The sequence below is a fragment of the Helianthus annuus genome, chromosome 5, assembly GCF_002127325.2.
Source record: "Helianthus annuus cultivar XRQ/B chromosome 5, HanXRQr2.0-SUNRISE, whole genome shotgun sequence".
Taxonomy (NCBI): Eukaryota; Viridiplantae; Streptophyta; class Magnoliopsida; order Asterales; family Asteraceae; genus Helianthus; species Helianthus annuus.
In genome coordinates this window covers 132687259-132709603 of record NC_035437.2, presented here as the reverse complement: position 1 = coordinate 132709603, position 22345 = coordinate 132687259, and the positions used below count along the sequence as shown (strand labels likewise).

At 36.6% G+C, this 22345-nt stretch overlaps 1 protein-coding gene across 1 annotated transcript; it reads left to right on the top strand.

Annotated features, from left to right (window-relative positions):
* The first annotated feature begins 5906 nt into the window (after window positions 1-5906).
* Window positions 5907-6374, top strand: LOC110943626. Its single transcript, XM_022185364.1, has one exon. The coding sequence runs from the start codon at window positions 5907-5909 to the stop codon at window positions 6372-6374; it is 468 nt and encodes a 155-aa protein (XP_022041056.1).
* The last annotated feature ends 15971 nt before the right edge of the window (window positions 6375-22345 follow it).

Sequence of the window (22345 nt, the reverse complement as noted above, 5' to 3'; positions counted from 1 at the left end):
TCGGCTTATCGTAGAATCATCTCGACAGCCATGACGGTGCCAGCTTCACCTGTTTCTACAAATGCCTTGGGGGATTTGGATTTGACAAACACTCTCATTTCAAACAGTAAACCCAGACGAATCTATTACTCAATTGTTCCTCAGTTAGGGCTAAATAAGAAACTAGTCGAGATATGTCCTTGAAACGAGTAACATACTCTCGGTATGTTTTATGTCCCATTTTATTGAAAGGATTCAACTTCCGGTTGTTCAGTCTCACTGGAGGACAAAACTTAGCAAAAAGCTTATGGACAAATTCATCCCACTTCATCTTCTTAACTTTTTCTTTGCCCTCTATATGAACCATAATGTTCCACATAGGGATGAGCACGGTACCTGTTCGGTACCGAAAGTACCGGTTCCGAAAAACGGGGAAAAGTGGTCTGGTACCGAATGCACCGGTTTGGTACTGGTACTTACCGGTGTTTTACCTGTAAATACTGGTACCATACCGGTAACGGTACCGAAAAAAGAAAAAAATGGGAACTAGTACCGAATATACCCGGTACGGTTCGGTACTGGTACGGTACCGGTTCAGTACCGGTACCCGGTACCAAATGCTCATCCCTAGTTCCACCAGTGAAGGGCTTCAGCTTCAAACATATGTACGGCGAATCGTACTTTGTTGTGGTCGTTAAATTCACATATGTCTAATACTGACTCCGTCTGTTGAGCCAGTGCTGGGCTTCTATTGCTCCTTTTCTTCCATCGAAGGATTGAGGCTTACATGACATGAAGTGATTATAAATGCATTCCTTTGTTTTGGGAGATTCACCTTTTCCTTCTAGTGGTATGGTACAAGAGTCTATTTCTTTTCGTCCCTTCTTTCCCATTGTACTAGCATGGAGGCAGCTGAGCTTTCTTTAGGTCGTTCTCCTGATTGGTTAACATTATCAGTTTGTGCATTCGTCATTATCTTAGCAACTTCCACAACTATATTGCGTATATCATTTAAATGCATGCTCAAACTAGACCAGGATCTGACACTGTGAGAATGAGTTCGAGCCCTATGAGAACCTTCCTCTCTTCTACAGTTATTTTGTTCATGTCTAGACCCTTGTTCATGTCTAGATCCTTGCTCATTTCTATGTTCAGACATTGCCTCTGTCCTATAAGAATATGATTATACATAAGTTACTAGTATGTAATATACATCTTTATAACATAACAATTATATATTACACAAATATTTATATAGCACATAAAAAGGCACAACATAAGTTAACTTTTCTTGAGCCACTCAAAGAATTATGTGAGTACTTTTCCTAAGACCTTATTATTTGGCCTAACCTGGTTGTGCTATTAACCTTTAGAGCACTACTAGTTAAAGCTTAGGTATTCCTGGAATACCTAATACGCTAAAACCTTGGGCTCTGATACTAATTGTAACATGTCACCCGTAACTTGGGTGATTATGTACAATTGATACACTTACAACGGAAGCAAATTGAACTTTCATTAAAACTTATAATAGTCTAAGTACAACATATTATTTATTTACAATAGTGAGCATCTAGGTCTTCATGTCTCAGTTGTCCTCTCTCTATTTCTAAGAGTGTTTCACTGATTTCCTGTGACATGTATACTCCAACGACGTCAGTTTTACTGGTGAGCTCATGTTATACAATTTATAAAAACACAACCACCAGCAATGGGCTTGTCGCCCCCCCCCCCTCCGCGGCCATCGCATAGTTATGGTAGTACCGTGATACATACGAGGAACCCTATCCTCTTTACAACCAGTTCCGACACATTCCATTAAGCATATAAGGATCCAAATATACCACTACCGATAATTGCACATTACAACATTTTTATATTATTTCCAGTTCAGATATAACGAGCATATACAATCACAATTTTTATAAATAAACATGATAACTCACTTGTTTAACAGTTGCTAAATAGCTGCTAATACGACCGGCTATTATCTCAGACACAATTACATAATCCTAGGTTAGGCAATGCACACCTTACTAGTCATTATCATGGTTAAATATTGATTAACGCTGCCTTGTTTAAACATAATTGATCAGTCCATGCCTAACTAAGGCTAGGCTACCCAATACCCGCTCCTGACAATAACCATAATACCTAAAAATAATACTAACACTACTACTAATAATATTTTACTACTAATAATAATACCAATATTAACTACTAAAAGTAATAATAAATAACTAAATATAAACTTACATATTTCCCTCTCTTAAGAGGGCTTATTACATATTTTCTCAAACAAAAAATTCAATTGCATATTTTCCCTTCCTAACCCATATGAATTACATATTTCCCCTTTTTATTTAAATTACTCTTATTAATTACTATTTTATCATTAATTAACTTATTTAATGACTAATTACATATTTCCCCTTTCTACTATTAATTACATATTTTCCTAATTCTTCTATTTTCTCAAGGAATTTTTACATATGTCCCCGTCCTAAGACCCTTCCTAAAAAGTGACTATGTAAGTTTCGAATTAGTGAATTAATTAATAGTTAGTCTCTGTAATGTGTCTCATGATATTGATGCATCTCGTAAATCATGCTTATTTTTTAAACAAAAAAGTATACACAATTAGAAAATAATTGAGTGCTAGAAACAATCAGCCTGTGCTTTATAACTTTTTATGTCATCAATGATTTAGTGTAATAAATTATAAGTTTTATAATTCGTAGATCTTGATCCAACAAAATAAGATAACAAAAAGTTTAACGACAATGTAGTGTATGTCTTGTAAGAAGCGTGTGTATTGTAAGAAAATAATATTGTTACTTTCTATTAATCTTTTAAGTAGTAAGGTAAATTAGTTAGTATCGTTAATTGTAATTGTTATTGTTAATTAATAAAACAAAAGCATATTGTTATAAACAGTAATTGTAAAATATGATTATTTTTAAACTAGAACATCATACAATTTATATTGTAGTTAAACTTTGGGTGGGAAACAGCTTAAACAAATTTTGGACCCCTAGTATTAGATTAGACGGGTTAAGGAAGATGACATATGTAAAAATCTTTTGAAAAAATAGAAGAAAAAGGAAATATGTATTGATGATAGAAAGGGGAAATATGTAATTAGTCATTAAATAAGTTCATTAAGGGTAAAATAGTAATTAATATGAGTAATTTTAATAAAAAGGGGAAATATATAATATATATGGGCTAGGCAGGGGAAATATGTAATTGAATTTTTTGTTTAGGAAAATATGTAATAAGCCCTCTTAGGAGGGGAAATATGTAAAAAAAAACCCATAACTAAATATAAACTTAAACGAGAGCAAACCTTTAAACTATCTACGGCACGTTGGTGTAGAGTTTCCCTACTCCGACTCTTACTCATCCTCCAAAAACGACTACTAACAACACCCGACGGGGTCTCGTATGCTCTGGATTCTCTGTACTGAGCGTTCCCGAAAAAACTTATATTTTAAAATTGAACTCTATGCTTCTATTTATAAAAAAGAGGGAGCAACTTAATGTTTGTCATAGGTTCGCTATGTGTTGCATATTGTCCCGCTTGCTAGCTAGCTTCCTCGACGTAACTAAATTAGTATAACTAGTATTAAGCCCACCAATGCCACATCATTGCCAATGACCACCAAAACTAAAGTTGCCACGTATTAATGCGAAGAAATTAGACTTAAAAGTAAAACACAGAAAATAATGACTAAGTCGATTTAGGACCTGCATGTTGCGAAGAACCTGTCAAACGGGAAAAATGGACGACGTAAAAACGTTAAACCACATACGCGTGTTGCGTCATGTTAACGCGCAAAATTTAGAACAAAGTGTAAAACAAAATGTAAAAATATTGACCAACGCACGCACGTTGCGCCGTGTTAACTCACGGAATTTAGATTAAAACATAAAACGAAAATTTTGCGAAATATGAATAGTATAGGAGACCAAAGTTGAAAGCAAAAAAATTATGAGGTTAAATTGAAAAAGATAAAAATTTTTGGGTTAAAAGATATAAATCAAGTAGCTTTGGGTTAAAAGTGTAACATCATTTTTTTTATAAACCCTCCCTAAGCATAAGGTACAACATCTTTGTACATAAACATGTTGATAATTTATAGTATGTAAATATGTAAATGTATTGATTTTTATATTACTATATTTATTATAATTAATTGAGCTGCTTCACTTGGATTTCACTCAAAACTTTTAAAATATGTCGTTTTATAAAATTATAATTATACTCTTAAGATGAGCTTGTTTTTCAGAACATTTTGACGTAAGTTTTATTAAAAACGGAGTACGGTCAAATCAATATATTTTATTATTAATATTAAACAGTCTCGTATAATAGTCATGGCTCATCAAGATAGTTCATAGTTCACAAAAGCATCTTGTTAATTAATCGTTCGACGATATATGAATTATGGATTACATCCTTCACACGTATATAACCAGTACATTAAGGTTCAGGGTATTACATGACATCAGGATGTTAGAAGTGCAAAAGTTAGAACATAACCACGGACCTACTGAGCATCTGCAAGGCCACACATTTAGGCAAAGATTTTCTCCCAACGAATATAAGCTGGTTGAGCAGCTGACAGCTCAAAGAATGGAGCCACGTAACATTTTTCAAACGATAAGGAAGTAGGGCCCCCAACAGCTTCCATATACCGAAAGACGTATAAAATGTGGTGCATAAGATTGGAGCCACAAAGAAAAGACGGAGAGACTCTCATTCAGACATGGGAAACCATGCTGTTGTCTAACGATTTCATTTACGAGACCCTAGAGGAACCTGGAACAAATGTTGTAACAGAGCTTTTCTTTATTCATTCCTACTTGTACAAAATGTGGTGTGCATTCCCGTATGTGTTGTTAATCGATGTGACGTACAAAACAAACATGTACAACATGCCATTTGTCCAGGTTGTGGGTTTGACGTCAACCAGCAAGTCGTTAATTATAGCACATGTGGTCATTTGTAAAGAACCAAAAGATAACTTCATATGGCTGCATAAAAGAATCAAGTCAATGTTACTTGTATGCATATATGAGCCATGTGTGATTAATTTAATATTTAAAAAAAATCTTTTTATTGGCTCAAACCCCACCCCAACAGTCAAACCCCTCCCCCAATGATCATTTTTTCCTTTTTTTTTCCGCACCACCTAACGTTCACAACCACATTGCTAGTGCCCGTTATTCCAGTGGCGAGGGTGTCCTTGGCGCCCCTCAACGCCGCCTCGGCCAGGTGTTTAACGCCTCCTCCGTTCTAGGTGGACCCCGAAGTTAATCAATGTCACCTCAATGCCTTCCTTACGGAGGCATGGGCTCTATTCTCCGTTCTACATTCCACAGTTTAAGTGGAATTTTTGAGAACAGGTATTCTAAGAGTTAAGATTGGAAAAGGTGATAAAAGTTAGGGTGAGCGGAGTGGTGGGGTAAACAGCTTGGTAAAGCGGGTTACCGATCGATAACACCACCGCCGATGGTGTTTACCGATCGGTGACACAGCGAGAGCGGTGAAGCTTTACCGATCGAGAAAGGGAGTTGGTTTTGACCGTTGGAGACTTCAACGACTATAATATCGTTTAAAACAAAAAGAATTTTTTTTAAATTTAACTATAAATACCAAAACTTTAAATTCATACCCAAACACATTCAAATTCATACCCAAACCAAACAAAAAAATACCAAACATTTACCCAATCATTCCAAAACAAAATGGCGTAGAAATCTCATTGTTTTTCCCACCCGATAGTAGCGACGAATCATCCAGTAGTAGCATTCTTTTTTTTTCCCAAAATCTCATCAAATAAGCCGAACTTCACGACACGGGCACATCTAACTGAAGGAGATATATTGAACGTCAACGTGAGCTTGGGCATGAGACACTCATGGCGGATGATTTTGTCGAAGACCCGAAATACAACGAAGCTATTTTTCGGCATAGGTTCCGTATGTCGAAACGTTTGTTTCTAAAAATTGTGAGCGACGTGGAAGCGAACGACTCGTGGTTTCAAGAGGGCTTCGATGCGCAAGGTAAGAAGGGGTTTACGCCGTTGCAAAAGGTTACATCAGCTATTAAACATCTCGCAACTGGTAGCCCTCTAGACGAGTACGACGAGTACTTGCATATGGCAGAAAGAACTTCCCGCGAGTGCCTAGAATATTTTTGTGATACGCTTTGCAAAATATACGCTTCGGAGTTCTTACGTAAACCGACAAGCCACGACATGGCACTTTTATACGACGGCACGACGCTCATGAGGAAAAACATCACCTTCCTGGTATGTTCGGAAGCCTTGATTGAACCCATTTCGTTTAGCGAATGTGTCCCACAGAGCTTCGAGGCCAGTATATGAGAGAAGATTACCGATACCCGACTGTTATACTCGAAGCGGTTGCATCTCAAGATTTATGGGTTTGGCATGCTTTTTGCGGTCCACCAGGTTCACAAAACGATGTCAACGTGCTGCAACAATCTCCGTTAATTTTAACGGAACGAAATGGAACCGCGCCTAAATGTCCATTTTACGTTAACAACCATTTATACAAACGTCGTTATTTGCTCGTGGATGGAATCTACCCTACATGGTCTATGTTTGTGAAATCAATCTCATACCCTCACGAAGTAGACGAAAAGAAGTTCAAAAGGCAACACGAGGCGGCAAGAAAAGACATCGAACGGGCTTTTGGTGTTATGAAGTCCAAATGGGGTGTATTAAATCGGCCGATGAGAGCAAGGAGTGTTAAAAAATTAGGAATATTGTGTACACGTGTATTATTTTACACAACATGATTTTAAAAGACGACGGAAACACGATAGCATCGGTACACATTCGGGGATCCTCGGTCGAGCCCGCTCTTAACGATAGGGTGTTGGACGAGCTTTTGGATGAAGACACGCATTGGAGACTAAAGTACGATATCGTGGAACATCTCGGAAGTCAAGATTTACCCCACTTGTTGGTCGATTCCGACAAAGACTAGTTTATTTATTTTAATTTAATGTAATTTTAATTGTTTTAATTTAGTGTAATTTTAGCAATTTTTAATTTAATGTAATGCTATTATTAATTTATTCTACATTTATTTTGTTAAAATACATGTTTAATTATTAAATATACTAGTTTAAAAAATAAAAAAATAAAAAATAGTTTACCTAATCCAGAATAGGTAAACTACCGCCAACGTTTTTGAGCATTAGGTAAACAGTTTAGTTGAATTGACGTCATACTGTCTGATTGGGTGAATAAGGAGTTTACCTGTTCCAAATAGATAACTACTCCCTTCACACGATGATATGGTCAAATGATGAGTTGATGACCGGAAGAGTTTTTAATTTAGTTTGTATTTATCTAGAAAAAAATATTTACACCAATAAGAAAAAAGTTACTATTCAACGTATTAATCATTTAAAACGAGTTTCTAATTTTTAATTTACTTGTATTTGTCTAGAGAAAAATATATTAATCAATAAAAAAAAGTTACTCAACGTATTAATCATTTAAAACGAGTATAACATCAAGTCTTCCTTTTACTTTACAACGAGAGAAAAATGCCCGGATAGTCCCTGTGGTTTTGCCTTTTTCACCTATAGTCCTCAACTTTCTAAAACTACCTGAATAGTCCCCAACTTTTCATTTTTTGTTCCCGGATAGTCCCTGGGTCTAACTTCAGTTTGTTTTCTCTGTTAAGAGGGTGTGAAATGACAAAAATACCCTTTACTTAAAAGGCCAAACCATAGGGACTATCCGGGCATCTTCTTCATTTTTATTTATAAAACCCCACCACCACACTTTATCTTCAACCTCCACCCACCATCACCCTCCTCCACCCTCCACCATCACCGCCACAATCACTCTCCGGCCATTTAACTCTAATTAATATTTTAGAATTTATGTGGGACCCACCAGCCACCATACCCACTTCATCTTCCCCACTTTACACCACCACCACCACCACCACCATCTCCACCTTCAACCACCACCATCTACCCCCAACATCACCAAACTATTGACTTTCACAAACTTGTGTATCACAAACCACACACCCCCATCATTCATAACGTGCATCCCTCCACACTCAACCCCCCCCCCCCCCTCTTCCACCTGCATCTCCACCATGTTCAATCGAACCTGAACAATTCACACAACCTCCATGGATGTCTTGCAAAAAGCTTGCTCATTCGGCGAAGATGCCATGAAAGTCAATAGTTTGGTGTAGTGCACAACTGTATTCCAAATGATTAAAAATAAAAATGCTAAACGACTTCATATCTCTCAGTTTATGCTCCTATTTTGCCTGTGTACCGCCAATAGGTTTCTCTGGCGACTTCGATCGCTGCTTCCTCTCTCTAGGGTAAGATTATCATCTTCTTCCTTTTTTTTAACTCTGATTCTGTTTACAGATCTGTAATCTGATACTGTAGCGAGATTATTTAACTATGATTTTAGGAGTTCATTATCATTTTGTCAGTAGAAGATATGCGATTTGAACATTAGGTTTTCTCGATTGTGATTTGTGTTGTAATTGGAATGATGAAGTGCGAAACAAGATGCTGCATACTCGCCGTTTAGTTTATCGTAAGCATTTTCGTGTTTGCTAGTTTACGAAATCAGAGAAATCGATTGAGTCTATTGTAGTTTTTTACTGAGTTGTTTTATAATCTGCTAATTGAAATAGAAGTTTTGACTTGATGTTGTGCATATCTAGTTTGCAAAAAGCTCGCTCATTCACACAACCGCCATGAAAGTCAATAGTTTGGTGAAGTTGGGGGTAGATGGTATTGGTGGTAGTGGTTGAAGGTGAAGTGTGGTGGTGGGGTTTTATAAATAAAAATGAAGAAGATGCCCGGATAGTCCCTATGGTTTGGCCTTTTAAGGAAAGGGTATTTTTGTCATTTCACACCCTCTTAACAGAGAAAACAAACTGAAGTTAGACCCAAGAACTATCCGGGAACAAAAAATGAACAGTTGGGGACTATTCAGGTAGTTTTAGAAAGTTGGGGACTATAGGTGAAAAAAGGCGAAACCACAGGGACTATCCGGGCATTTTTCTCTTACAACGACTGGCAACATTACATCTTCTTTTACATTCTATTTTATCATTAAATAAGCACTTATGTTTCTGTCATCACAACCATGGCTGCAACATTTCATCTTCTTCTTCATCACCATACCAACACCTTCTTCTTCTTGTTTTTCTTCATCCTCTTCTTCCCCACCCATAGCCTAACTCCCGGTTCATCTCTATCAGTCCAAAACATCGACACATTTTACTCTCCCCCAACCGCATTTTCACCGCTGGTTTTCACAAAGTCGGAGAAAACGCTTACTGTTTCGCCATCTGGTTATCTGACCACCCGTCCACCGTGATCTGGATGGCGAACCGAGACGAACCGGTAAACGGAAAACACTCAGAACTCTCACTACATAAAGATGGTAATCTTGTTTTAACAGATGCCGGTCGATACATCATTTGGTCAACTCAAACAAAATCAAACTCATCATCCATAAAATTACAACTTTATAACTCGGGTAACCTTATCCTCCACGAACAAGGAAACCCTGTCTGGCAAAGCTTTGATCATCCAACAGATACCCTTCTTCCAAACCAACTATTTACCAAGAACACACAACTTGTTTCTTCAAGAAGTTCTACAAACTATTCTTCTGGTTTCTATAAGCTGTATTTCGATACAGACGGCATCCTTTGGCTTCAATACAATAACCACAAAATGACTACTATTTACTGGCCTCATCCCAGTTTGCTTCCTTGGCAAGTTGGGAGGTACCAGTATTTATATAGCCAAAGAGCAAGTCTTGATTCGGAGGGTCGGTTTAACTCTACGGACGGGTTGGGGTTCTTGTCTGCAGATTTCGGATATGGGCCGCAACGAATGATGAAGATTGACATGGATGGTAATCTAAGAGTTTATAGTCTGGTTAAGCATGGGTCAACATGGGAATGGATGGTTAAATGGCAAGCTGTTTCTCTTTCTTGCAGGATTCATGGTGTTTGTGGACCAAATAGTCTTTGTACATACTCTCAACATTCAAGTAATCACACACTAATTCATTCGTATTCTTTTCTATAAAATAAAAAAATAATAAAGTGAAGAGGGTCTTTTGCGCCCAGGTTTATAAAACAAAGTAAGTGTTAAGTTGGTGGTGGCGGGCGTCAAAGTGATAGGTGGGGGTGTCAGCGGCTAATAGCCAATAGTTAGGGGTGATAAAATCCAATAACCCTTTTTTTATAACAAAAGATATAATTTTATCTATTGAACATGAGTGGGACCCTCTAGTAGATAAAACCTTGCTATGATACTTACTAAAAGGTTACGGCACTTAGGAAGGACATGCACTTGTTTACATGGTTACAAGATGGTGAATTCCAAAGACTGGAGTTACGGATGCGAACCTGATTTCAAGACTTGCAGACCCGAAGAGGAAGATTTCGTTGAGCTTCAATCCGTCGAATTCTACGGCTTTGATATTCGATTACAACGAAACTACACCCTCGATGCTTGCAAGAATGATTGCTTACAAGATTGCGCTTGCAAAGGGTTCCAGTTTGGATATCATGATGGTTTTAGAGTCTATTTTTGCTACATTAAGACTTTTCTATATAATGGATACCAATTGGGCTCCTTCAATCGGATGTACATCATGTTGGATCAGTTCTGTTTAAACATAATGGAAAACATGAATAATACCTGTTACAGCAGACAGGCTAGCAGAGAATCCAGTCAGAGATGCAGCCATTGAGTTCGACATGATTGTCAGGATTATCTGGTTCCTCCTTAGGGTGTAAGTTGATGATGGTGATGAAACCGAAAGTAGGGTAGTTTCGGTTATGGGGAGAGAGACGAAATATTGATGTTATGAGGGTTTGTGATTGTGTAATGTGTGTAACCCCTAAACTCTCTAATAATCCCCTTATTTATACACCCAAGAGGAAACCTAATTAGTTAATAAGGGTAATGTGGTCCATCAACAATTACCAACTAATTATTAATAGGTTATTAATATATTTTGATCTAATATACTATAAATGATTATAAAGGCTACAAGATTAAATATTACATTAATAATATATTTAATCTCACATTCTCCCACTTAGCCGAGTAATCATTTATCATGAGTATTAGGTAAGCCTGGCCAGGAGTTAACACTCATTTTAGCTTTAAACCAAGAACTATAGCAGAGAAATACAGCCCGTTGAATCATCATTCGACTCAGGACCCCCATTAATCATACTATAGCCTCAATTTAAAACCTAATAGTTACGATCAAAATATGTATAAGCCCTTTAGCGTCTGATTTGTATTTATATTTGTCTATATGTCATTACACCGGCAGAACATATGTTAGAGACATACAAAATCAAACTGAGGAAATTTTATTAATTAAAACATAAGCTAGTACAATATGCCATTAAATAAGGTCTTTAGTAAGTCCCATATTCGATACATGTTCTTCGAAAACTTTAGGTGGGAGACCTTTAGTCATCGGATCCGCTAGCATATCTTTAGTACTAATATACTCAATACAAAGATTATTTTCCTCAACTCGTTCACGTACGAACAAATATTTTGTATCGAGATATAAACCAGCTCCAGTTGAACTGTTACTGTTCGAGAAACTAACGGCAGCTGAGTTATCACAGTAAAGCTTCAATGGTCTAGAAATGGAATTAACGATTTTGAGTCTGGTGATCAGATTTCTAAGCAACATTCCATGACAGGTTGCGTTGTAAACAGCGATGTATTCTGCCATCATCGTGGAAGTTGTAGTTAACTGTTGTTTATGACTCTTCCATGAGATAGGTCCGCCTGCTAACATAAAGATGTAGCCTGAAGTGGATTTCTTGTCATCTTTGCATTTGGCAAAGTCAGAATCAGAATAACCTACCACTTCTAAGTGATCACTTCTTCTATAAGTCAGTTTATAGTCTTTCGTCCCTTGCAGATATCTGAGGACCTTCTTAGCTGCTTTCCAGTGATCTAGGCCAGGATTAGTCTGATAACGGCCTAGCATTCCAGCAATATAAGCGATATCTGGGCGAGTACAGACTTGAGCATACATCAGGCTCCCGACTACTGACGCGTAAGGTATCTGGCTCATTTGCTCCTTTTCAACCTCTGTTGTCGGACACTGGAATGAACCGAAAACATCTCCCTTAACTACTGGAGCGACGGAGGGTTTGCACTGTTGCATGTTGTAACGTGTAAGGACACGATCTATGTAGGTCTTTTGAGACAATCCTAAGATCCCTTTGTGTCTATCTCGGTGAATTTCGATGCCAATGACGTAAGAAGCATCTCCGAGATCCTTCATGTCGAAGTTATGCGAAAGTAACCGCTTCGACTCATGCAACATGTCTAAACTATTACTTGCCAATAGAATATCATCTACATAAAGGACAAGTATAGTAAAGTTACTCCCACTCATCTTGAGGTAGGTGCATTGATCCACTTGATTCTTCATAAAACCTTGCCTCTTCATGACTTCATCAAACTTGAGATACCATTGACGTGATGCTTGTTTTAACCCATAAATGGATTTCTTCAACTTACAGACTAGATGCTCCTGACCTTCAGGTTTAAAGCCTTCAGGTTGTTTCATGTAAACATCTTCGTCTAAGTCTCCGTTAAGGAAAGCAGTTTTGACGTCCATCTGATGCAGCTCTAAATCAAAATGAGCTACTAGGGCCACAACGATCCTTAATGAATCTTTACGAGAGACAGGTGAAAACGTCTCTTGATAATCAATTTCCTCTTTCTGAGTGTAGCCCTTTGCAACCAATCTCGCTTTATAGCGTTCAACGTTCCCATTTGGATCCAGTTTTGTTTTGAACACCCATTTACAACCTACAGGTTTGACACCGTTGGGTAATTCTACCAAATCCCAAACGTCATTTTTCTTCATGGATTCAAGCTCATCAATCATTGCTTTGTTCCATTCAGAAGACTGATCACTGCTAATGGCTTCATTATAGGAGATAGGATCATTGAGCTTTCCAGCATCCATTTCAGTCAGGTAGGTAACATAATCATCCCAATTAGTAGGCCGTTTCTGCCTAGATGACCTCCTGAGCTGATTTTCGGGTTCAGCGTTGTCTTGGTTTTGAGCGTTTGATGTGCCTTCATTATGAGGTATAATGGGTTCTGGTTGTGGAGATGGAATTTGTGCAGTGGCTTCAGGTGCAGTTGCATGCGGTACAAGAGGAGTAAACGGAGAAATGGTAAGCGACGAGTCTCTCCCCCCCGCGTCTTGTACTTCTTGCAATTCTTCGTAAGGGTTGGTATTGCTCCCACTGACCTTGAAATCCTCCAGGAACGCAGCACGCTTGGTTTCAACAATACGGGTGACATGGGAAGGACAATAGAAACGATAACCCTTTGAATGATCAGGATACCCGATAAAGAAACAGGTAACTGTTTTAGGGTCAAGTTTCCTTAGGAAAGGATTATATAATTTTGCTTCAGCAATGCAGCCCCATACTTTCATATATTTAAGACTCGGTTTCCTTCATGTCCAAAGTTCATAAGGAGTTTTAGGGACAGACTTAGAAGGAACTCTATTGAGTATATGAACAGCTGCTTTTAACGCTTCAGTCCAGAGGAATAATGGTAAATTAGTGTTGGCTAACATACTGCGCACCATGTTCATAAGGGTACGATTTCTTCGTTCAGCGACACCATTCTGCTGAGGTGTACCAGGCATGGTGTATTGGTTCACAATCCCCTGGCCCTTACAAAACTCATAAAATGGACCAGGAGCTTGACCAACATCAGTATGTCTTCCATAATATTCACCGCCTCTGTCTGATCTCACAACTTTAATCTGACGATCTAATTGCTTTTCAACTTCAGCTTTATAATCTTTAAAAGTTGTAAGAGATTCAGACTTTTCCTTTATAAGATACAAGTACATGTAACAAGAATAATCATCAATGAAAGTGATAAATGAAGTATGTCCTGTGATGCCAGCGATTTGATAGGGACCACTAATGTCAGTGTGAATGAGTTCTAATAAATTAGAGCTCCTAGTGGCACCTTTCTTATTCGCTGATGTCATTTTGCCTTTAAGACATTTGACACATGTTCCAAAATCAGTGAAATCGAGAGGAGGTAAGACTTCATCCTTTACGAGACGATTTAATCGTTCTCTTGAAATGTGGCCTAAACGTTGATGCCACAACATAGATGAAGTCTCTAAGTCTCGAATTTGTTTCTTTTCCATCTTTGTGAGTGATTCATTTATATTATATGACAACAAAGATTTGGAAAAATTATCATCTAGTTCTAATCTATAGAGACCACCATCCAGAATGCCAGTACCATAAACAACGGAATCATAGAGAATAGAGAGTTTGCGATGACCATGAGAAACGACAAAACCGTCCATGTCTAACTTTGGTCCTGATACAAGGTTCCGAGTTACCTCAGGAACATATAAGGTATCATAAAGTTTAATACATAAACCAGTTTTCAAAAATAATTGTAATGTTCCTATGGCCTTCACTTCTAATTCCCGATCATCCCTAACTTTAAGTGTTCTTTGGTTTCTTCCCAGCTTCCGGATTGTAAGGAATCCCTGAAGTGAATTGGTAACATGAACCATAGAACCAGAATCAAACCACCAAGAATTAGCAGGAACATTTAAATTAAAGGACTCAAGTATCATGAAAAAATCGTTACCTTTCTTAGCCAGCCACTCCTTGAAGTCAGGGCATTCCTTTTGCTTATGTCCTGTCTTTTTACAGAACTTGCAATAGGGTTTGCCTAAGGAGTTCTTAGAGCTGGAAGGTGCACTTGTATTAGGATTTGGATTTGGCTTTTGAACCTTAGAAGCATCCTTTCTTTGATAATTGTGCTTCCTCTTCTTTGAGCTGGAGGTGGTGAAGTTAGCAACATCAGTAGTGCGATCCATCTTCATACGCTCTTCCTCCTGCACGCACATAGCGATCAGCTCACTCATCGTCCATTTGTCCTTCTGAGTGTTGTAATTGATCTTGAATGCTTCATAGGACGAAGGAAGCGAAGTGATGATGAAGTGAACAAGAAAACCATCACTGATCTCCATCTCTAGGCCCTTCAGCTTATTGGCCATGTCATGCATCATCATGATGTGCTCGCGAATGCCGGTCCTCCCATCATATTTAGTTGTCACCAGCTTGAGGATAAGAGTGCTAGCGTGTGCCTTGGATGTTCCCTTGAATTGATTCTCCACAGAAGCCAAGTAGGTTTTAGCATCTTTAGAATCAGGAATGACCCCTCTGATTGAGTTATGAATGGACTGCTTCATGAACATGAGAGACATGCTGTTACACCTAGTCCATTTATCATGGACTATCTGCTCAGCAGCAGTACTTGTAGCAGTAAGGTCCGCTGGCTTATTCTCTCTTAGAGCATAATCAAAGTCTAGCAATCCTAGTGTAAGCATGAGGGCATCCTTCCATTCAGCAAAGTTATCAGCAGTCAAAGGTGGAATCCCGCAATTGGGTGCTGATAGTGGAAATAAGATGAGCAAGTTATGATACAAAAGAAGAAGTCCTAATGTGATCTAATGGGCATGTTATACTAAGGCATGCATAAATAATGACCATTTTAATTATGAAGCTGTGATAATGTCTATTACTAACATCAAAATAATAGACTTAGTTAGAAATTCTACTTAAACGGAGACAAATCAGCTTTGGCCAGAAGTGTAATCATTTAAGCATGTGTGCAAAGTAATCGTGACAAATCAGCTTTGGCCAGAAATGAGACAATCACTTTAGTTATGCACTTGTCAAGCATGCTAAACATAAATGAATTAAATCAGCTTTGGCCAGAATTAAGACATTTCACGTTTGTAATGCATACTCAACATAGCTTTCATAATACTTGAACAATAAATAGATGTATTAAATCAGCTTTGGCCAGAATTAATACATCAGAAGCTCATTCAAGTAAAGCTATATTGGTTTTGTAAAAATTATCTGATTCTGATTAATTAATTAAGTATTAACAAAACCAAGTATTTAATAGCAAACCACCTGTTAGCACGGTGATGAGGTCTCGAGTGAGGTCTCGAGTCATGGTATCGACTGAGTTTTTTTTTAGATCTTGAGTTAGTGATGAGGTGTCGAGTCGCAACCTTAGTCTCGAGTTGTAGCTTTATGGTCTCGAGTCGCAACCTTGGTCTCGAGTTATGACCTTATGGTCTCGAGTAGCAACCTTGGTCTCGAGTAGCAACCTTGGTCTCGAGTTATGACCTTATGGTCTCGAGTAGCAACCTTGGTCTCGAGTAGCAACCTTATGGTCTCGAGTTATGCAGATTTGAGAGCGCTTATGACTTTGAGTCGAGACCTTGTGGTCTCGAGTCGAGATCTGATGGTCTCGATTCGCAGTCTGATGATCTCGAATCCCTGTTAACAGCTGTTTCGTGATGATAACTGAAAACTCGAAATTTTAGGGATTGTGGGATAATGTTTCCTGTTTTAATGCTGATCTAAACTTATCAAAAGATTTCGAAAATAATTACTGATTATCTTTTAACAGTTTCCGAAAACTTTATTAGATAAAATTAAGATCAAAACAGTAAAAACACCCACTAATCTAAATTATATTCCAAAAGTTAGGGAATTTTCGAGTTTTCTTAGAACATTATGATGAACCCTAAAAAAATAAAAACATAATCTGGGATCCGAAATCTAAATTTTATGATTTCAGTTAACAGATTTCGGATATTATTATCCCACTTATGGTTTCGAGTCAGAATTGTCAAACATATTTTCCGAAAACAGTGATTTCGGCTCATTAGAACTCGAAACCAGCCGTGATTCTTAAGACTTTAAAAAATTTCGTTTTCCAGATTTTTGATCCTAGAATAATGGATACAAAACCAGAACTGATTTATCAACATATGCTCTGATACCACATGTTGGATCAGTTCTGTTTAAACATAATGGAAAACATGAATAATACCTGTTACAACAGACAGGCCAGCAGAGAATACAGTCAGAGATGCAGCCATTGAGTTCGACATGATTGTCAGGATTATCTGGTTCCTCCTTAGGGTGTAAGTTGATGATGGTGATGAAACCGAAAGTAGGGTAGTTTCGGTTATGGGGAGAGAGACGAAATATTGATGTTATGAAGGTTTGTGATTGGGTCAAACATAGGCTCAAACAAAGCGGGTGTAGCTGGGAGCCATGGGTGACTTTTAATTTCCAATAGTGTGTTTTGTTTTGTAATAATCTTTGTAACTTTGGTGATGTACTGGGCGATGTTTTGTTGGCGGTGATAGCATCTTGCTATTCTCAGTCATTGTATATAGTTGGGTGAAATAATAGTGAAGTTGTTTGCCGATAAAAAAACTGAATTAATTAATAGTTAGTCTTTGTAATGTGTCTCATGATATCGATGCATATCGTGAATCATGCTTATTTTTTAAACGAAAAAAGTATAAACAATTAGAAAATAATTGAGTGCTATAAACAATCAGCCTGTGCTCTTAACTTTTTATGTGATCAATGATTTAGTGTAATAAATTATAATTATAATTCGTAGCTCTTCATCCAACAAAACAAAAGAGTTAATTACATAGTTCTTGTGGCTTACACAAAATAACTTACTTAGGTACTAATTGTTTAAAATCATCTTCTAGGGTATTAACTTTTCATTTTGTAACGTTCAGATGTATTAACTTCTAGGGTATTAACATAATTAGTCCCTGTAGTTTGCACAAAATAACATACTCAGCTACTAATAATTCAACAAACAATTAACGTTAATACCTCCAAACGTTACAAAATGAAAAGTTAATACCCTATAAAGTGATTGTAAACTATTAGTACCTAAGTAGGTTACTTTGTACAAACCACAGGGACTATGTAATTAACTCAAAATAAAATAACAAAAAGTTTAACGACAATGTAGCGTTTGTATTGTAAGAAGCGTGTGTATTGTAAGAAAATAATATTATTACTTTCTATTAATCTTTTAAGTAGTAAGGTAAATTAGTTAGTATTGTTAATAAAACAAAAGCATATTGTTATAATCTCAAAAACAAATAAGTTGTTCCGACAACTCAGATTTTATTTAGTTTGTTTCTAGACCTCCTACTTCGTTTTCGTCACAGCAGACATAGCATCCTATTCAACCTATTACATACGTTAAAATAAAGTCAATACACAGAGTGTAAAGGTGTGTACACAAGTTTAAGTAGCACATAGTATAGCGAAAGTGTTTACGCATAACCAGCATGTAACACGTAGAAATGTGAATCAAGTAAGCTATCGACAATGACATATGCAACCGACATGACTGCGAGTGTAGAATGCACAACACATTATCACCACTGTGACCATGTGAAGTAAAACGCTTAACAACCCTTGTCAATGACAGGTGTTGAGTCCAAACTATAGTACTATCGTTGCTAAGTTGTCAGGAAATAATCACTGTGTAAACATAACATACAAGTATTCATCGAATCATGTATAATATGCGAGAGTGGTTAGCGTTAAAAGTGTTTGCGTTGTGTGTCGATGTGATTTGATATAGATAACGTATGTAACACCCAAAAGTGCCTTAAGCGAAAAAGGGTTCGAGTATACTCATAGTATGTATCTATTATATATAATAAATGAAAGTTATTTGGGCCACGTGTCACTTAATTAGGGCATCCTCAGTTCTCTTTTCCCGCCCAACAGTACCCCTGCCCTCTTCTATTTATATCCTCCCTCATTTACACATTTAGGGCTTCTTGATTTCTTTCTCCCTCTGCTCTGCTCTGCTCTATTCCGATCGATGTTCAGATTAATGCTCCGAATCAAGGTTTGATTATCAATAACTTATGTTCTATAAGTGTCAATCTTTGTTTTCATTCTTCAGTCATTCGATCTTCATGCGTATTTACTTATTTACTTATTCTTTGGTGACTTGCTATTGTTGTTTGCTGTTGTTTGTCAATTAGCTGCTGAGATTATCGACCGATTCCAACGACTTTGAAAGGTTGTAGGATTATCAGGACCAACTAAAAGATTTGGACGATCAATAGCAGGTGTTTGGTTTTTTTTAGGTTTTACTTATGATTATGATTTCATTCCTGTTGAAATAAGTTAAAAACGGCCATTTTAATACCGCAAGTATCTTATGGTTGGATGGTTGAATTAGTTTTATTTTGGGTATTTTTGGATGATTTCATCCATTTCTTTAAATAGTTCATGATTGAGGATGCAGTTGAACATATCTTTTCAGTGAATTGAATGTTGATTGATCAGAAGATGCAGTTGAAGGTATCTTAAATAAGGTAATAATTGCAGTGCATTCCTGTTGAAAAATATAGTCGATAAATCTAGGCAAAATGAGGTTGAAAGATGATATGCCAACAGCGGACGATATCATTCTACAGTTTCGATAAATTCAGGTGTATTCTCAAATAATGCTTCTTAGATGCTTCAAACATCTAGCAGCACTTTGAAGCATCTAGGAACTATTATTTGAGAATACCCCTGAATTTATCGAAAGTGTAGAATGATATCGTCCGCTGTTGGCTTATCATCTTTCAACCTCATTTTCCCTGAATTTATTGACTATGGTTTTCAATAGGGATGTACTGCAATCATTCGTTTCAGTTAAATACACGGACACTTGCTTCCTCTCAAAGGGTTATGGAGTGGTTAGAACAGCTAATCAAGCTAAGGATTGTTATAACTAACTACTGCTCCTTATACGGATTGATGGACTTAAAGACTGATGAGGCCTTATCCACTGTTGCAGACAAAGCCCTGTTAAAGACAAGCACTTTATGTACCTAGAGTTTGATTAACCAAAGGAAAACGACTGTTTAGTATCAGCTGTGGTTCGGCATCTACAACGGATTCAAATTTAGTATTTAATTATCAGTGGTTCTTATGTAACTTTAGTGTTTCTTATTAAGTGTTTATATGTAACAGTATTTATCACATCACGTCATTTGTTTGATCTGTATTATAAATACAACAGTTGTTTGATCTTTATACTACTAAATAAAAATGTAGTACACTTGGATGTTAAATAAGTTCCTCATTATGATTATTTGGATATAATGTTTTTGAAATTCGTGTTTTTTGGCAAATAGATGTTTATGGGCAAACTTCTTTTTAAGCTCAAACATTTGTTTTACCTCAAACATCTTTTTATGTTTAAACATCTGTTTAAGGTCAAATATATGTTTAACTCCAAACAACTGATATTGATATTGAAGGTCAAATATCTGTTTAAGGTCAAAGATATTTAAAATAGTAAAAAATGATAGTTTTCATTTATCCTTAAAGGTCTGTTGGAACCACTGTTTTGGTTCACACATCTGATTGTTAAATGTTATCCTCTGCTGAGAGACAACCTCTGTTTCTTCATTCTTTATGTTGACCACTGACTCTCCAAACATCAGTGTTTCAATCACTGTTGGCTATCCACTGTTATTTAAAAAATAGTCACTGCTCACATTTTTATTCTTAAATATGCAAAATGGGAATTTCAAATTGACAGTTATTTTTTCTTAATTAAAGTTAAAATAAAAATTAGAAATGTCATGATGACAATGACTTTCAAATCAAATCAGTAATTATTGACAATATCGTTAACTTTTCAAATTTAAAATATGCAAACTGGGAATTTAAATCACTGTTGGTTATCTACTGATAGTTAAAAATTGTCACTGCTCACATTTTTATTCTTCATATCCACTGATATTCACCATTATTGCTTTTACTAAAAAATATCCACTGCTCACATTTTTATAATTGATGTGGTTAATTAATTATTGAATGAAATTATCAAATGAAAACTAGAATTGCAATGAAATTTCCGTTTAACCTAATCGTTATATTCCAATGAGATAAGAGTTCCTCCAATATTGTTTTGGTGATAAAAATTAAAGTTAATATAAAAAATCAAAATAACTGTTGATGAAATTTTGTTGCATATAAAATTAGTAATTAATGGTAATTTTTTGAGCTTTGTACGTCTAAAATATGCAAAATGGGAATTTCAAACTGACAGATATTTTTTCTTAGTTAAAGTTAAAATAAAAATTATAAATGTCATGATGACAATGGCTTTCAAATCAAATCAGTAATTATTGACAATATCGGTAAAGTTAAAATAACTGTTGATTACATTTTCTTGCATATCAAATCAGTAATTAATGTTAATTTATTGAGCTTTGGACATTGAAAAATATGCAAACTGGGAATTTCAAATTGACGGCGTTTTTCTTTTAATTAAAGTTAAAATAGAAATTTCAAATGTCATGATGACAATTGCTTTCAAATCAAATCAGTAATTACTGACAATATCCATAACTTTTGAAATTCAAAATATGCAAAATGGTAATTTAAAATTCAGGGGTATTCTGAAATAATACTTTCTAGAGTAAACTTCCGTTTTGCTCGCTGTGATTTGGTTATTTTAACGGTTTTGCTCCAATAGTTTAAAAATAGCCAGTTAAAATGAAATTACAATTTTACCTAATCGTCACATTCCAATGAGATAAGATTTCCTCGAATATTGTTTTGGTGATAAAAATAAAAGTTAAAATAAAAAATAAAAAAAGTGTTGTTCAAAATCAGTGTTTTAACACACTGCTGGCTATCCAAAACAGAAAAAATCACAAAAGCCCACCAAACCCAAAACAAAGGTAACTCTGGAAGATGAGATCCTAGAGCAACTACCAGTGACAAAACAAAAGTCACCAATAACCACTGCTGCTACTACCTCACAACAGTTGGAAGAAAGATCTCAACCTGAGCCTCAAACTCCTCCTGCTTCTTCTAAAAAATAGCAGGTTGTATTAATAGGGACACTAAATTATGATGCTCTGGAATCACTTGATTCCATCATCCACAGCCCACTGCCTGGGGCAAATTCACTTTCTGCACCTATCCTCACTTCTCAAATCCCCCCACAAACAAAACTTTTGTTGGATGCAGTTGATTTAGCCCAGACACAAACCAGTTCTTCTCAAACACCTGTTAATGAGAATATACCTCAACAAGTGACTGGGTCTTGTGTCTCAATCATTGCTAACCCACCAACAACTGAGGAGGTTACACTGCAGGAAATACAAGTACTTCCTGTCAGTAGTTCAATTGGAGCAGCAACTACAGGTGTTGGATCCACTGATCTACACCTGGCCAATTGTTTCATCAATAAGACTCTTTGAAGGCAATTTCCTCTCCAGCAACTGTGATATCCACTGCTGTCTTTGCTCCAACCCCTGGTTCTATTAAAAGGATGACAATTGCTGAGGAAAGAAGTCCCTAGTACCAAGAAAAAGGGGCATCTGTGGATGACTTT